The following is a 16,824-nucleotide window of genomic DNA, read 5'->3' on the forward strand; positions in this document are numbered from 1 at the left end:
ACTTGTTTTTCTGAAAGTCAGCACGACTACTTGTCCCTTCACCGACTCTGTGCTAAATCGCCCCCCTATCCACCTTTATTTAATAATTGTCTGATATTAGAGTCGATCATGCCTGATCTGACCCAGCCCGATCCGGTTCGGTTTTAATGGAGCTAAGCTTAAGCTCAGTCGTAGCCCGGTTTGGGCCCCACTCCACCCGAGCCCAGTTAACCTCAATGACAACTATGTGAGTTTTTGTTATTAAATGATGTTATTTTTAAGTTTTTTTTTTCCTCAGTTCTTACTTAACTATTTAATGCAGCTGTCTTGGCTGATAATGGGAGGCTAAGACATATTGATCGCATTTCCAAGAGCGCATAAGGGGGAGGTGAAAGTCATTGTCACCACTGTAATTGTAAGTTGATATTCAGCTGCACTATAATTTGACATCTAAGGAAGTTATGTAGTAGTGAACTGACAGAGTTAACAAGTATAAGTCCTTAAGGTCTGTTAATTAATAAAATAATTTATTCCAATTTGCTCTGTCTTGCCCTTGTATCATATCTATTTGCTTCCCCTGTCTTAAATAACTACTCATTCAAATCGTGTTGTTTTCCAGCCACTTCCTGCAGAGGAGGAAAAGGAACTTAAGCAGACCTTGGTAGATGTTCTTGGCCAGGGGAAACCAGTGCTGCTTGAACAGAAGGTAGTTGCTTGATTTTATTATGTATTTCAATCCTTTTTTTTGGTACTGATTCCCTTCATTTCTAGTGCGTTAATCCTTTCTTGATTCTTAAAGTCTTTGTATCAAATTTTTAAATACATTTTAGCTTGCTTCAGTTTGCATTGTCAATGTCCCTATACTATCACCACCAGATCAGATGCAACCTCACTCTTCTTTGAGTTTTAAGAGCCCATTCCCAGCCTATATGTGAATTATCTTATGCTCAGTTCATCTTATATGTGAATTATCTTAAACACTTTGACCAATTACTGGAAAATATTTGATTGTGGGAGAAAAGGAAATTAGTGGCACCTAGACAAAGCAGTGCAGTGACATGTTCAGTGTCTTTTCCCCTGTTGGATGGAAGATTTGATCTTTGGAGGGGATTAGTTTTGTTGTGGCTCTACAAATATTTAGGCTTACTTTCTTGAGCTAGTTTACCTTTTACATTTAGTGAATAACCAAATATGATTCTTGTCTCTATATGTGCAAGGTTTTCTTAAATCATTGTGCATCTAATCTTCAAGCATAACAAAGTCACCTTGTTTATCTTTTTCTTTTCTTTTGTTTACATATGAAAAATCTCACAGCTTGTGATTTAATCCAATTGATGCCCTCTTTTGATTTTGTGATCCAATCTTAACTTTTACTACAATTTCTGGAATGCAAGTTGATGGAGAATAGATTGATTGAAATAGCAATAATTCTTTTTTTTTCTTCTTCTTCTTTTCTCTCACAGATTGATCCAAGTATCCTTGGAGGTTTGGTGATTGAATTTGGGCAGAAGGTTTTCTGACATGTCAATAAAAACTAGGGCCAAGCAAATGGAGAAGTTCTTGAGGGAGCCTGTCCACTTTTGACTGACTGCTTTTAACGACTCATGGCAGCATCAACCAAACCCTACTTACTTTGTACACCCCTTTGCTGCATGCATCTAGCTACTACTCAGTGTCTTATCTCAGTTTGGAATAAATTTAACTATATCTTCAACATAATTCTACAATGGCTTGCTGGATCTTTGTGCATCCCAGACCTAGAGATGAAGATCTCATTGCACCTTCTCCTATATATTTCTCATCTTTGTGCTTTGTTATGGCATCAAGTGTACTTGATTGCGCAGCAGTAGCTGCTTGACTTGTTCTTCGATGCAATCCTCCTATTTTGAGTTTCAGAATGATGTTCAGATGAATAATCTTTTTCATATGAAGTTGATATCTCCTGTTGTAGCTTCTCAACAAACTCTCCTACATGCGATGCAGAGGACGTTTCTGACTTAGTTCATCTCATCTCTTTCGGCTTGGTTATCAAACTCATCAGTTAGTCTGCAAAGATTAACCTCAATTAGTAATTTGATTACTAAGTAGAATTATTATAATATATAGAGATATATATATATATTGCAAGTTTAATTGCATAGAGTTGATATAATCATAGGCGATGATAATCTAATTCTAAAAGTCACAAAAAAATTCAGTCCAAAATAACTAAGTAAAATTATATAAATTTATTAGTTACAAAATGCAAAATTCTATATAGTCAAGTCTAATAATAAGACGCTATCCGATTATTTTGTTATATCAGAACTAGTATGTGTGTTGATTTGCAAAAAATAATTTTACTCATAAAATAGGTGATAATTTTGAGGTTTAAAAGCTCATAAAGAGTTTAACACTTATATATTCTACTAATAATTTTTAAATATCTATTATAATACTAAACTCATTTTTTTAAAACTAATTTACATTCATTTCTCTTCGTAGATTTGAATAAGTAAATATATAACAATTAAAATACTTTTTAAGCTCTTTTAACTAAACCATTAATCTATCATTATTAATATGTGGATCTTACTTAAATCTGAGTTCATCTCAAATGTGACACTCTCTCATCATCCTTGTAACATTTATATTGTCTTTTTGCCTCTCTGCTCATCCTAACTCTAAGCCAAATAGTTCCTCATAGCCAGCAATTCTTTCTCAGATATCATCTTCATTCAAATCAGAAACTAAATATTGAATAGCAGAAGAGGTTTCTTAACTAGATCAGTATTTTTTTTTATTTAGTACTCTTTACTTTAGCTAGGCTTGTTCTTGAGCTATTCAAGTCCTCTTTAATTTCCGTAATATGCTCGCATGACTAAATTTGCTTGTGGAATTAGTGAACTAAATATGCTGCATCATTAATTATCCTGGTGAATCTTGATGTTAACTGTAATTGGAAGACAAATTATAAGAATAAGGATTAGTTTTGAGATTTAGAAAAATTATTTTAAATGTGACAATAATTATACTCAAAGTCAATATCAAATTGTCGAATTTTATTATACTTAATTCAAATTTATTTACATCCACCGAAATTAATTTAACTTTATGGTTTCAAATGGAGGATTTAGACAAATTAAAATTCAAAATCATCCATCTAACAACTTTATTCCTTACTAATTCCCTTTATCTTTGTTAAAATTGAAAAAAGCAAATAAGTGCACAATCGTGTTCTCTCTAACTACTTTATTCCTTACTAAGAAGTAACTCAAATAAGAAAGAAGCAAACAAAACTTTGTTCCTTGCTAAGAAGTAATGCAAATACGAAAGAAGCAAACGAGTGCACAACTTTATTCTCTCTTTGACCTCTAACAACTCTGATTCCTTACTAATTTCTACTATTGTTCCTTACTGAGAAGTAACTCAAATAAGTGCAAACAAAACTTTATTTCTTACTGAGAAGTAACTCAAATAAATGCAAACAAAACTTTATTCCTTCCTGAGAAGTAACTCAAATAAGAAAGAAGTAAACAAGTGCACAATTTTATTCTCTCTAAAACCTCTAACAACTCTAATTCCTCACCAATTTCCATTGATGTAATTATATCCTTGATTAGAGGGAAAGGAGCAAAGAATATAGCAACTTTATTCCTTGCCAATTCACACATTGTTAGCAACGAATACTCCACTTTTCATGCTCTGCTCTCCATTCCCCTCTTTAAATCCACCACCTTCTTTTGCATGCTTCTCTCCATCTTTTATCTATATTTCTATCTTCACAATTCTTTCATTGCTAGTATTCACTAAATATTATGGCGGAGGCAATACTACTTGAGGGAGTGAAATCGGTGGCATCTACTATCATTGATAGCCTACTCAAAGAGGGCTTCTCCTACCTCAGCTACAATCTCTCATCTAAGCTACGAGATTTGCAGACCAACATCCTTCCCCAGTTCCAGCTCTTGATCAAGGCTGCGGAGAGGAGCAATAAGCACAAGGGCGAGCTAGAGCTATGGTTGAGGAAGCTCAAAGACGCTCTTTACGAGGCGGAGGACGTGGTGGACTTGTATAGATACCAACTCCTTAAGGAGAAGGTGTTTGATCTCAACACTCACCCTGCACTCAAACGATTTAAGAAAGTTGCTCGAAAGGCAAACTCTAAGGTATTCATTTTGTCCCCTCAAAAGATTGAGCTAAGAAGAAGTCTAAACAAGTTAGAGATGATTGCTGCTGAAGCCAAAACATTCCGTGAACTCTTGGGAATGCAAATTGAAGACGCTGCTCCTAATTTGGGAACCGGAGGACAACCAAATGTCACCACCTCTCTCCCTCAACTTGAAGTGTTTGGGCGAGACAAAGAGCGCGATGAGATAATAGATAAGTATTTACTGGACGAATCTGAAGCTTCTAAAGCTAGATGCTACTCAGTTGTTTCCATCGTAGGCATCGGAGGAGCCGGTAAGACTACTCTTGCACAATACATCTATAATAATCAAAGAGTAGTCGATCATTTCGATATCAAGATGTGGGTTTGTGTGTCCCGCAAGCTTGACATTTTTAAACACTTAAGGCAGATGATAGAGTCTTCTTCCAGAGATGAATGTCCTAATATCATGAATCTTGATGTGCTACAAGAAAAGCTTATAGATATGATAAAATCAAAGAAAGTGTTGCTTGTATTAGATGACGTTTGGTGCGACAAATCAGTGAATGAGGTGGAATGGGAGAAACTTCTTGCTCCGCTAGCTCACAATGGGAAGAAGGGGAGCAAGATCTTGGTGACTACAAGATCAGAGAAATTACCGGTGGCTTTGCACCCCCAATACAGTATGCAGTTAAGAGATCTAGAAGAGAATGTTATTATTTCACTTTTTATGCATCACGCTTTTGGTGGCGCCAAATCAATTGACATGCATCTACAAAATGAGCTGGAGGATATAGGGAGGCAGATTGTGCAAAAGTTGTATGGATCTCCTTTGGCAGCAAAAGCAGTGGGCGGTCAATTGAGCAAAAAGTTAGAACCCAAATTTTGGAGAGCTGCACTTGATCGAAACAATTTGCGTGACACTCAGCAAGCTTTGATATGGAGTTATCAGTGCCTAGATGCTCCCCTGCAACGTTGCTTCTCCTATTTCAGTTTATTTCCTAAAGGTCACATCTTCAAAGCAAAAGATATTGTTTGCATGTGGATTGCTGAAGGTTTTATCAACTCATCGAACAATAGTATGACACTGGAGGACATCGGAATGAGCTACTTTGATGAGTTAGTATCTGTTTCTTTCTTGCAACTTGGTGACTTGGAATATTATTCTATGCATGATTTATTTCATGATTTGGCTGAAAATATTTCAAAGGAGGAATATTTGAGAATAGAGGATGATCACGTAAAAGAAATTTCTCCAACAATTCGCCATTTGTATATTTCGGATGGAAGTTTATTGGAAGATTGCATAAGTGTCAATAAAATAGAAAACCTACGTACTCTTATCATTGTTGATGATTCAATTAGCTCTAGTGTCATCGATCATCTTTTGGTAGCAACAAATAAGTTTAAGAAATTACGTGTTTTAGATCTATCTGGCAACATCACAGAAACATTACTCAAATCTATAGGAGATCTAAAGCATCTACGCTACCTGGATCTTTCTAAGGCTGAAGTGGATGTGGTATTGGGTAAGCTTTACCATTTACAAGTTCTTATGACTTATGATTATACTTCTGCTACTTTACCAAGAAGCTTGAAAAACCTTATCAGTTTGCGGCATTTTGAGGGAGATTATGATGCACTCACAACAGTACCTGATATAGGGAGATTAACCTCCCTCCAAACATTACCAGAATTTCATATAAAGAAGGAGAAGGGTTATGATATAGGTCAGCTAAGGAACCTGAACGAGCTCCGAGGATGGCTAAGCATTCAAAATCTGGAGAATATAGAAGGGAAGGATAAGGCGGTTGAAGCCAATCTCAAAAATAAAAAACATCTCGAGAGTTTGGTGTTGAATTGGAAGGAGGATGATGAGAGTGACTCCAGGAGGGATTTGGATAGGGAGGTGCTCGAGGGCCTCCAACCACATCCACCCAATCTAACATATTTGTCCATCAATGGCTACAAGTCTCCCGAGTTTCCTAGTTGGTTGCCACTACGGGATCTGAGGTCTCTCAAGATTTATAATTGCAACGCCTTGGAAGTTCTTCCACCCATGAGCAACTTGTTTCCTAATTGCCACGAGCTGAATCTTTTGGATCTCCCCAACCTCCGAAAGTTGTCTTCGCTTCCTCCGAGTCTTGAGGAGTTGGAGATACAGAATTGCATTATCACCGATGGGGCACTCTCTCAGTCCCTAGAAACGCTGATGTAACACCCCAAATTTAAAATAAAAAAAAATAAATAAATAAATAAAATAAATAAATTTCCTGACCGACGCACGTGCCGAGCACGTGCGTCGGCCTGCCACCCTGCCACTCTTCCTCTCTTCTTCTCTTCTTCTCTTCCCTTCCTTGCCGTGCACGCCACCTTCCCCATCTCCCTCATCTCTTCCCCCTCACCGCAGCCCCTCTTTTCTCCTCTCTCTCTCTCGTGGTTGCCGACAGCCGCCGAAGCCGCCGAGCTCGCCGACCCCTCCCCCCTCCGGTAAACCTCCTTCCTTTCTTCCCTTTCTCCTTCCCCTCCTCGGCCTCGTGCTGTGCCGGACCCTTGCCGCCGCCGCCTCTGCGCTGCGCCGCCGGTCTTGTGCCGTGCCGCCGCTGCTCTCGCGGCTGCGCTGCGCCGCCGGCCTCGTGCCGTGCCGCCCGCTGTCTCCGCGCTGCGCCGCCGGCCCGTGCCGCGCCGCCGCCGCAGCCCCATCGGCCTCTCCACCTCCCTTCGTCTCCTCCCTCGGTTGGGGAATACCGAGGGAGGGTGGGTGGGTGGGAGGGGGGGGTTGTTAAACCCCCCGTGCCCAGACGCAGCCCACCGAGCCCCCTTGGTGGGCTGTGGTTGGACCCAGCCCACTTCGGCCAAACTTGTGGGCTGCAGTCCAATTGCAGCCCACCTTGGCCCTTTGCCTATTAGGTTAGGTTTGAGTCTACCTATTGCCTCTAGCCTAGCCCTTATGGGTCCATTTGGACCCTATAACTCTGTTTACCATTTTCACCTAATTTGATTAGCCTGATCCTTAATTTTGGGATAATATAAGATTCCTAGGATACCCTTGACTCGTACCAAACATAAATGTGCTAATAAGATAATTAATTTTATTAGTTCGCTAATGACTTTACTTGCGTGAATTAATAGGATTGGCACCGCGTGAGGAAGATTTTGGGATCCCGGACTAACTGACTAGTTTTACCATACCGTGGAGACCCCCCAGGCGAGTAGAGTTATACAAATCTAGAATAACATGATACAGTAGGAAATGTCAGTATTAATGCATGCAGTTGGTACTCCCTGTTATATCTTTTGCATATGTAGTTATTTATAACCTGTTCATCATAGTATCATGAGAATGTTAATGTGTATGATAATGCTTTACATGTGTCCTGTATGGTATACCGTTGCATAGATGTATGATTCTTTGTGATTATGGTGTAATGATCATGATGACTATAACATGCTTTATACACGCATAAACACTGCACCACTTCCACCTATCATTAGTAGTCGAATTCTGACTAGGCAGTACCCCTACTCACTCAGCCCAGGGTTATCGGCAGAGTGTATCATATATGTCTATACTATTAGCGGCCTACACCTGAGGTCGGGAAGCCTGTGTGGCATTCAGGTAGTTATACTGCATAGTTAGGACTAGATTATGATGATAGAAGAACATGATTGTGAGGCGGGGATATAACTCTAGCGGTACCCGACGACGCAGGGTTAGGGCGTCTGTTGATGAGCCGAGGGCTCCCGATTCTCCCACCGAGGGCGGTGATGATTTAGAGAGAGTGAGATATGGGCTTACGACCGGGGTCCTAAGTCTGATGGCCACAGACAACCGGTCACATGTAGTGTCGCCATACACGTGTAGGTGACATTACCGCTAGATGTGTATATATCCCCCCCTCGATGTATGAGATGATGGATGATTATGTGATGGATGATTAGATGATGGATGATTGTTTCTTAAGAGTATTTACCCTGTGTGGTGAATAGCTCGGTGAGCGATGACGAGTATGATTATTGCTTTGGTAGACATGAGGTGACTAAACTGCTATTTTATTGCTATGCATAATATGTAAACCTATGATTGAGATGTGTACGAATAAGAGATTGTCTCAAACTTTATATCTGTGTGAACTTATCATAATATGTTTAGGAACTAGCATGTTCCAAGATAGTGATTGGTAATCTTTATCAACTGCATTGACTTAGTAAATTATGGTAAGTCTTTTAATAAGCATGTCGTTATCGTTAGCAAATATAGGCATACATTGGATATACACCTGTGATGTCATTATTTTAGATTGTATGGATCCTACTATTGGCCGTAAGCTCACCCCTCGTGGCGTATTATTTCAGAGCTAGGGGACGCAGGTGCGGGTAGCGAGGAGTAGCCGCTTTCTTTCTTCTAGTACGTATTTTAGTTGTATTAAACCCCTGCGAGGGTATGATGATGACGTTGTATCTTTTTGGACTTTAACATAGTATTTTGAATGTATATTTGGAAGGCTTGTTGTGGCCTGTGGACTTGTATCCGGACTCTTATAATTGAGTTTATTTATGATGAAATTGTGCTGTTGTGTGCCTTGTGAAATCCTTGTACTGACAGGTCATGTGATGTACCGCGTGGGGGAAATTATCCACGCGGTTTACACATATATTTGGAGGTTTGGGTGTTTCAGCTGACCTCTCTCAAATCCTTGACGTTATATGGCATTAACACAATAACAACCCTTCCATCTGAGGAGGTCCTGCACCACCTGGTTGCATTAACTCATCTGGAAATTTGGGAGTGTCATTCGCTTAAATCCGTCGGAGGCTTACATGTCCTTCCCTCCTTGGAATGGCTCAGATTTAGCTCTTGCCCTTGCTTGGAGTTGGAGATGGTGATGCCAGCTGGTGAAGGTGGTGGTAGGGGCATCCTTCCACCTTCGCTTCAAAGATTAATAATATGGAAATGCGATTTCACCGATGGGGCACTCTCTCAGTCCCTAGGAGGGCTGACCTCTCTCAAATTCTTGTCGTTACTTGGCATCAACACAATAACAACCCTTCCATCTGAGGAGATCCTGCATCACCTGATTTCATTAACTAAACTATACATTAAGGCGTGTCATTCGCTTAAATCCGTCGGAGGTTTGTATGCCCTTCCCTCCTTAGAAATGCTCTCGTTTGAGTCCTGCCCTTGCTTGGAGTGGGAGATGGTGATGCCAACCGGTGAAGGTGGTGGTAAGGGCATCCTTCCCCCGCTGCTTCAATTTCTCTGCTTGAAAGTATTCAAATTTATGTCCTGCGATTGCTTAGAGTTAGAGAGGATGATGCCGGGTGAAGGTGGTGGTAGGGCCATCCTTCCACCTTCGCTTCGATCCGTCGTTATCGAAAGATGCAGGAGCATGAAGAATTTCGTCGTCGCCGCCGCCGCCGGAGATCTACCCAACGTCGCCAAACTTAACCTCTCTCATTGTCCATCCCTAGTATCCCTGTCGCTGTCTCACCTCACAGCACTCATCGCCTTGGATATATATTATTGTCCATCAATAGTATTCGTGTCAAAGGAAGAGGTAGAGGAGAGAGTAGAAGAAGATAGCTTCGGGGGGAAACAGAAGATTGAATTGATCTTGCCCTCATCACTTCAAAGTTTAAAGATATCGGAGTGCGATATCACAGAGGGGGCACTCTCTCAGTCCCTAGAAAGGCTAACTTCTCTCAAATCATTAAAGTTAGCCAGCATCAAAACAATAACAACCCTTCCATCTGAGGAGATCCTGCATCACCTGATTTCACTAACTCATCTACAAATTGATGGCTGCCCTCAGCTTAAATCGGTCGGAGGTTTGTATGCCCTTCCCTCCTTGGAAGAGCTCGAATTTTGTGGCTTTGAATGCTTCGAGTTGGAGACGGTGATACTAGCTGGCGAAGGTGGTGGTAAGGGCATCCTTCCACCTTCGCTTCGATCCCTCAATATCGAGAGATGCATGAGAATGAAGAGCTTCGTCGTCGCTGCCGGAGATCTACCCAACCTCGTCAGCCTTGTATTCCGTGATTGTTTATCCCTAGCATCCCTGTCACTATCTCGCCTTACAGCACTCGAGGTTTTGGAGATATATGATTGCCCTGGTATCTTGTCTCTGCCGGATTATCTGCCTGAGTCACTTGCGAGTATTAGCATATCAACGTGCCCTGGTATCTTGTCTCTGCCGGATTATCTGCCTGAGTCACTTACGAGTATTCACATATCAGATTGCCCTGGTATCTTGTCTCTGCCGGATCATCTGCCTGAGTCACTTACGAGTATTCACATATCAGATTGCCCTTGTATCTTGTCTCTGCCGGATCATCTGCCTGAGTCACTTACGAGTATTAAGATATACAACTGCCCAGTCTTGAAGAAGCGGTGCCGAAGGCCAAACGGTGAGGACTGGCCCAAGATCGCCCGTATTCCTTACAGATATATTGGATAGATCCAAGATGCATGTTTGAAGCTTCTCTGCTTCTGCTGCTGCTTGCGATGGTGGTAAGTTTTTCTCCTCCTTAATTGGTTATTAATTCTCATCAATTTGGATTTGTCACTGCCTGTGTTACTACCGCGCATATATATAAATACATACATATATTATGCATGACCCCTGTTCTTAATTTTGTTTCTCTCACCAGTAGCTTACTTAGTGCTATCTAGTTGAAAAGGAGGGGGGCTCTCTCTTCTTTCATAATTATTAACTAATTATTTTCTAGACCTTACAATTTAATTGATGTTATCCTCAAACTATGGTTTGGACCGGGATCTACTTATGATTAGGAATATTTCAGAAAAATGGATGTAGAATAACATAAGTAGTATTAAATAACTTTGTACTGCTTTTGACTTGTGTTAGCTACACACGCATGCATTCAGATGTTCAATCAACTCTTTTACGTTCAGATGTCTGCCTGCTATTTGTTTTGCAGTTCTCAGCTTATTATCCAGGGAGGAAGGTTGCAGCAGTTGCAGTTGCAGTTGAATAAAAAAACTTTAGCTCAATGTCGTGGTTGTTATGATTTATACCCTCAACTCTAATAATTAATGGAACAGTCGGTATGCAATGTTGTTGTTATGTTTGGTGTATGTCAGTGAATTGTTGTAGAAATAAATAATGGTGGAATGCAAAACTGCATATTAGTGGTTGTTGCAGGTTTCCCTTGTAACAGATGTTATGTATTATTTGGTATCTGCCAACATTTGGAGATGCCTATCTCCTTCTTCTACCTTGGCTTCAATTAATGCCATTGTAATACCTTGGCTTCTAGTTTGGTCGTCAGTTATGATTGAATTAAGATGAACTCTTGGGAAGCTGCAAACTTGATTCACATTCTGCTTCCCTAAGATCTCCCACCCACTTTTTGGGTAACTTGTTTTTATGAAAGTCGGCAGGACTGGTTGTCCCTTCACCGACTCTGTGCTAAATAGCCCCCCTATACATCTTTATTTAATATTGTCTGATACCCAAACCCACTCGGTTTTAACCAAACTAAGCTCAGCCGTAACCCAATTTGAGCCCGACCCTGAAATAATAATGAGCGGGATTGGCTAAGTCTAGCCCAAGCTCGATATCTTATAGGCTAATAGGCGGTAACGAACTATAATATTCTAACCTCGCCGATTACCACTATTTAAGATACACCTCACTTAGATAAATTACACTTAGACCCCTTAAATTATTAACCCAATTCTATTTATTTTTTTCTCACACATTGACCTCTTTACTTATAAAAAGAAATCTCCAAAATGTTCCTTTCTTTAGTTATCCATAAGATCTTTTCATTAAAAAAAAATGAAATGTGATAGCTATTGGGGTTTGTTCATCTGGAACTAGCTATTTGATTCATGATCTCTCTCTACCGATTTGTTGAAAAGAAGGGGCACTTGATTTTGATTTGTGGTTACTATCACATCTTTCTATCAGCTGAGATACATGACTGCAGTGCTAATCTTTGATTTTAAATGGATTTTGGTTTAACATAATCGAGAAATTGACTAGCATAAATCGATTATTAAACTATTGAAGACATACAGAGTTATAGTCCCTCGCCCAGTCGCCCTACATTACATATTAGTTTCTAAATACTATAGATGAACTTGACAAAGAAGTGTTCTTTGTTAGGGTGTAATTAAGCCGAGCTTGATTAAACTAAGCTCTGATTAAGCTTGAATTGAAATTAATTTCAAACGTAATTATAGGATCAAGTTTAAATTAAAATAATTTTAATTCAAGTCAATTTAAAGCTAATTTCAAGCTCGAATTCAAACGAGCTGATTAATAAGCAATTTCAATAAAGCCCGATTCAACTATAAAATTATAAATATTATAAAAATATAAACTAATAAAAATCTCATCTTACTCATATATATTATATACTAAAAAATGAACTTGATAAAATTAGTTCATGTTCAAGCTCGACTTATATTAATTCCAAGCCTATTATGGAGATCAAGCTTAAATTGACTCACTTTCGAACTAAACTTAAGCCGAGCAAGAGCAAGCTCGATAATTTCGACAGCCCCCCTTGTTGTTTCCTTTTTTCTTCATGCAATTCTTTGATCTTATAGAAGGTTAAAACAACAAATGGGTGTTGTTATTCATAACCGAGTCATTAATGCTAATCTAATCGAATTAACATCTAAACCAAGCTTGGCGTTCTAATCATCTAACTGGTTGGTAGATTAAGAAGAAAACTAATATGCCAGCTCGACCACATCGCTAATTAATCACATGATCTTGGGTAAGCAAACTAAAACCTTGCTTGCAATGGCATTTGGAATTGTGGGTTCACTTATGATTCAATCAAAGATCAAAGTTTTGAGATGAGTAGTGGGTATTGGATTTCTTCACCAAAGTTGGAGGTCGGTAGATGTCCTGCAAGAGAGTTTTGGACAGAGATAAAATCGCACAAAAGCGCCAGTATATGGTACTTGATTTCTTTTATCTCGACTAGCTACTAGATCATCATGTTCACAAAGATTTAACTAAATAAATCTAGTGTTCAATTAACGAGTGGTTGAATGGCATAATTTGTTTTTCTTGCAGGGTGGAGAGATGCAGACTCCTACTAAGAAGCAGTGTTTTGTAGCAATAGGAAGGCCATGGCCAAGACTATTACTAGTCCATCCAAGGATTGTGAGAGAGTGTTGCAGCATAAAAATGGTTTCCTTCCTTCGTTTAATGCATATCAATAGAGTTGATAGTATTTGACTTCTATGGTAGCATAAAACAGTACTGCTATGTTCTTTTCAAACATCTCAAATGACACTCTCTCATCATCCTTGTAACATTTATATTGTCCTTTTTGCCTCTCTGCTCATCCTAACTCTAAGCCAAATAGTTCCTCATAGCCAGCAACTGCTAGTAGGTCTGCAATTCTTTCTCAGATGTCAGTTGTCATCTTCATTTAAATCAGTAACTAAACATTGAATAATAGAAGAGGTTTCTAAACTAGATCAGTATTTTTTAAGTTAGTACTCTTTGAGTTAGCTAGGCTGGTTCAATTGAGCTATTACTTGCTAAGAAGTAACCCATATAAGAAAGAAGCAAACAAGTGCACAATTTTATTCTCTCTAAATAACTTTATTCCTTACTACGAAGTAACTCAAATAAGAAAGAAGCAAGCAAAATTGTATTCCTTGCTAAGAAGTAACTCAAATACGAAAGAATATAGCAGCTTTATTCGTTACTAATTCACACATCATTGGCAACGAATACTCTTCATACTTTTCGTGCTCTACTCGCCATTTCCCTCTCTTTAAATCCACCACCTTCTTTTGCATGATTCTCTCCATCTTTAGTTCACGCTTTTATCTTCCCAATTCTCTCATAGCTAGTGTTCACCAAATATTATGGCGGAGGCATTAGTGCTTGAGGGAGCGAAATGGGTGGCATCTACTATCATTAGTAGCCTACTCAAAGAAGGCTTCTCCTACCTCGGCGTCGATGTCTCAACTAAGCTACAAAATCTCGAGACCACCATCCTTCCCCAGTTCCAGCTCTTGATCAAGGCTGCAGAGAGGAGCAACGAGCCCAAGAGCGAACTAGAGCAATGGCTGAGGAAACTCAAAGATGCCCTTTATGAGGCGGAGGACATGTTGGACTTGTACAAATACCAACTCCTTAAGGAGAAGGTGTCTGATCTCAACACTCACCCTGCACTCAAACGATTTAAGAAAGTTGCCCGAAAGGTAAATGCTAAGGTATGCATTTTGTCCCCTTTAAAGATCGAGCTAAGGTGGAGTCTTAATAAGTTGGAGAAGATCGCTAATGAAGCCGAGAAATTTCGTAAACTCTTAAAAGTGCAAATTGGAGACATCACAACTGTTCATGATTTGAGGATTGAAGAACAACCAAATGTCACCACCTCTCTCCCTCCACTTGCAATGTTTGGGCGAGACAAAGAGCGCGACAAGTTAATAGACAAGTATTTACTGGACCAATCTGAAGCTTCTAAAGTTGGAAAGTGCTACTCGGTTGTTTCCATCGTAGGCATCGGAGGAGCCGGTAAGACTACTCTTGCACAACTCATCTACAATGATCAAAAAGTAGCTAATCATTTTGATATCAAGATGTGGGTTTGTGTGTCTCGCAAGCTCGACGTTTTTAGACACACACGAGAGATGATAGAGTCTTCTTCTACAAAAGAATGTCCTCATCTTGAGAATCTTGATGCACTACAAAAAAAACTTATAGATATGATAAAATCAAAAAAAGTGATGCTTGTATTAGACGATGTTTGGTATGACAAATCAACGAATGAGGCAAAATGGGAGAATCTTCTTGCTCCTCTAGCTATTGCTGGGAAAAAGGGAAGCAAGATCTTAGTGACTACAAGAACTAATGATCTGCCGATGTCCTTGCAACCCCAATACAGAATGTTATTGAGGGATCTTGATGAGAATGATATTTTTTCACTTTTCAAGCATCATGCTTTTGGTGGCGCCAAATCAACTGACATCCATTTAAGAAAGGAGCTAGAGGATATAGGGAAGCAGATTGTGCAAAAGCTACATAGATCTCCTTTGGCAGCAAAAGCAGTGGGCAGTCAATTGAGCAAAAAGTTGGAACCCAAATTTTGGAGAGCTGCTCTTAATCGAGATAATTTGCGTGATGCTCAACAAGCTCTATTATGGAGTTATCAACACCTGCATGCTCCCCTACAACGTTGCTTCGCATTTTTCAGTCTATTTCCTAAAGGTACTAGTTACAAAGCAAAAGAGATAGTTTATTTGTGGATGGCCGAAGGTTTTATCAACTCATCAAAAAATAGTATGAGACTCGAGGACATAGGAATGAACTACCTAGACGAGTTAGTATCTGGTTCTTTCTTGCAACTCAAGTATAAAACATATTCTATGCATGATTTATTTCATGATCTGGCTGAAAATATTTCAAAGGAAGATTATTTGAGAATAGAGGATGATGAGGTACAAGAAATCCCTCCAACAATTCGCCATCTATATGTTTCAGATGGAAGCTTATTGGAAAACAACACGAGCTTAAATAAACTAGAAAACCTACAAACTCTCATCGTGAAAGGTTCAGATAGCTCTAGTGCCATTGATCATCTTTTTGCAGCAATAGGGAAATATAGAAAACTACGTGTTTTAGATCTATCTTGGACGAGCATAAACACACTGCCCAAATCTATAGGAGATCTGAAGCATCTACGCTACCTGGATCTTTCGGGGACTAAAGTGGCTGAGTTGCCGGTGATATTGGGTAAGCTTTACCATTTACAAGTTCTTGTGACTCCTGATTATCGTGCTACTACTTTACCGGGAAGCTTCAAAAATCTTATCAGTTTGCGGCATTTTAAGGGAAATGCAGTGACATCGTTACCGGATATAGGGGGATTAACTTCTCTCCAAACATTAGAAAATTTTCATGTAAAGAAGGAGAAGGGGTATGATGTAGGTCAGCTAAGGAACCTGAACGAGCTCCGAGGAACGCTAAGCATTTCGAATCTGGAGAACGTCGAAGGGAAGGACGAGGCGGTTGAAGCCAATCTCAAGAATAAAAAATATATCGAGAGTTTGGTGTTGAAATGGGGCTCCCGTGATGAGAGGGGGGATTTGGATAGGGAGGTGCTCGAGGGCCTCCGACCACATCCCGATCTTATAAAACTAACTATCCATGGCTATAAGTCTCCCCCGTTTCCTAGTTGGCTGCCATTACTGAACCTGAGTTATCTAAAGTTTGAAATTTGCACAGGCTTAGAAGATTTCCCACCAACGAGCGACTTGTATGCCCTTCCCTCCTCGGAAAGGCGCACATTTAGCTCTTTCCCTCGCTCGGAGTTGGAGATGGTGACGCCAGCCGGTGAAGGTGGTGGTAGGGCCATCCTTCCACATTCGCTTCAATCCCTCCAAATCATCAAATGCAGGAGAATCAAGAGCTTCGTGGTTGGCGCCGGAGATCTCCCCAATCTCGGCAACCTTATCAAAGATGGCTATTTCTATTCTTTTCTTGATGCTTTGCAACCTGGAAGAATAATAATCTTTCCTTGGTCTCTAGATCTCTCTCTGCCCTTGAGAATATGTGGGTTAGCTTAGCTTTGTTGATTGCAACAAGGATGACAGTGATTTAAATTGCTATGGAGGGAGATTGGAGAAGAATTCAATTCATCAATGAGTGTCTCCATACGGGTCGGGTTTGGAAGCAGATCCGATCCGAACTGGGCCCGGCCCATAGGCCATA

General features: G+C 40.0%; 3 protein-coding genes across 4 annotated transcripts; all 3 read left to right on the forward strand.

Moving 5' to 3' along the window:
* The first annotated feature begins 215 nt into the window (after positions 1 to 215).
* Positions 216 to 1,910, forward strand: LOC140792865 (ATP synthase subunit O, mitochondrial-like). The gene is given in 5 exon segments (XM_073144087.1): positions 216 to 226; positions 352 to 394; positions 599 to 685; positions 1,443 to 1,496; positions 1,498 to 1,910. Coding segments are annotated over 5 exon segments (261 nt in total). The 3' UTR covers positions 1,564 to 1,910.
* Positions 1,911 to 3,768: 1,858 nt separating this feature from the next.
* On the forward strand, positions 3,769 to 11,388 carry LOC140792866 (putative disease resistance protein RGA4). The gene is made up of 3 exons (XM_073144088.1): positions 3,769 to 6,322; positions 8,715 to 10,619; positions 11,051 to 11,388. The coding sequence occupies exons 1-2, from the start codon at positions 3,777 to 3,779 to the stop codon at positions 10,564 to 10,566; spliced, it is 4,398 nt and encodes a 1,465-aa protein (XP_073000189.1). The 5' UTR covers positions 3,769 to 3,776; the 3' UTR covers positions 10,567 to 10,619; positions 11,051 to 11,388.
* Positions 11,389 to 13,955: 2,567 nt separating this feature from the next.
* Positions 13,956 to 16,810, forward strand: LOC140792597 (putative disease resistance protein RGA4). 2 transcript variants are annotated; one of them, XM_073143679.1, is made up of 2 exons: positions 13,956 to 15,846; positions 15,945 to 16,355. In XM_073143679.1, the coding sequence occupies exons 1-2, from the start codon at positions 13,974 to 13,976 to the stop codon at positions 16,034 to 16,036; spliced, it is 1,965 nt and encodes a 654-aa protein (XP_072999780.1). In that variant the 5' UTR covers positions 13,956 to 13,973; the 3' UTR covers positions 16,037 to 16,355. The 2 variants fall into 2 exon arrangements, with proteins under 2 accessions (XP_072999780.1, XP_072999779.1); XM_073143678.1 differs by having other exon boundaries at positions 13,956 to 16,810.
* Positions 16,811 to 16,824: the final 14 nt, after the last annotated feature.

This window comes from Typha latifolia, chromosome 7, assembly GCF_019914945.1.
Source record: "Typha latifolia isolate L0001 chromosome 7, TyphaL0001v2, whole genome shotgun sequence".
Taxonomy (NCBI): domain Eukaryota; kingdom Viridiplantae; phylum Streptophyta; class Magnoliopsida; order Poales; family Typhaceae; genus Typha; species Typha latifolia.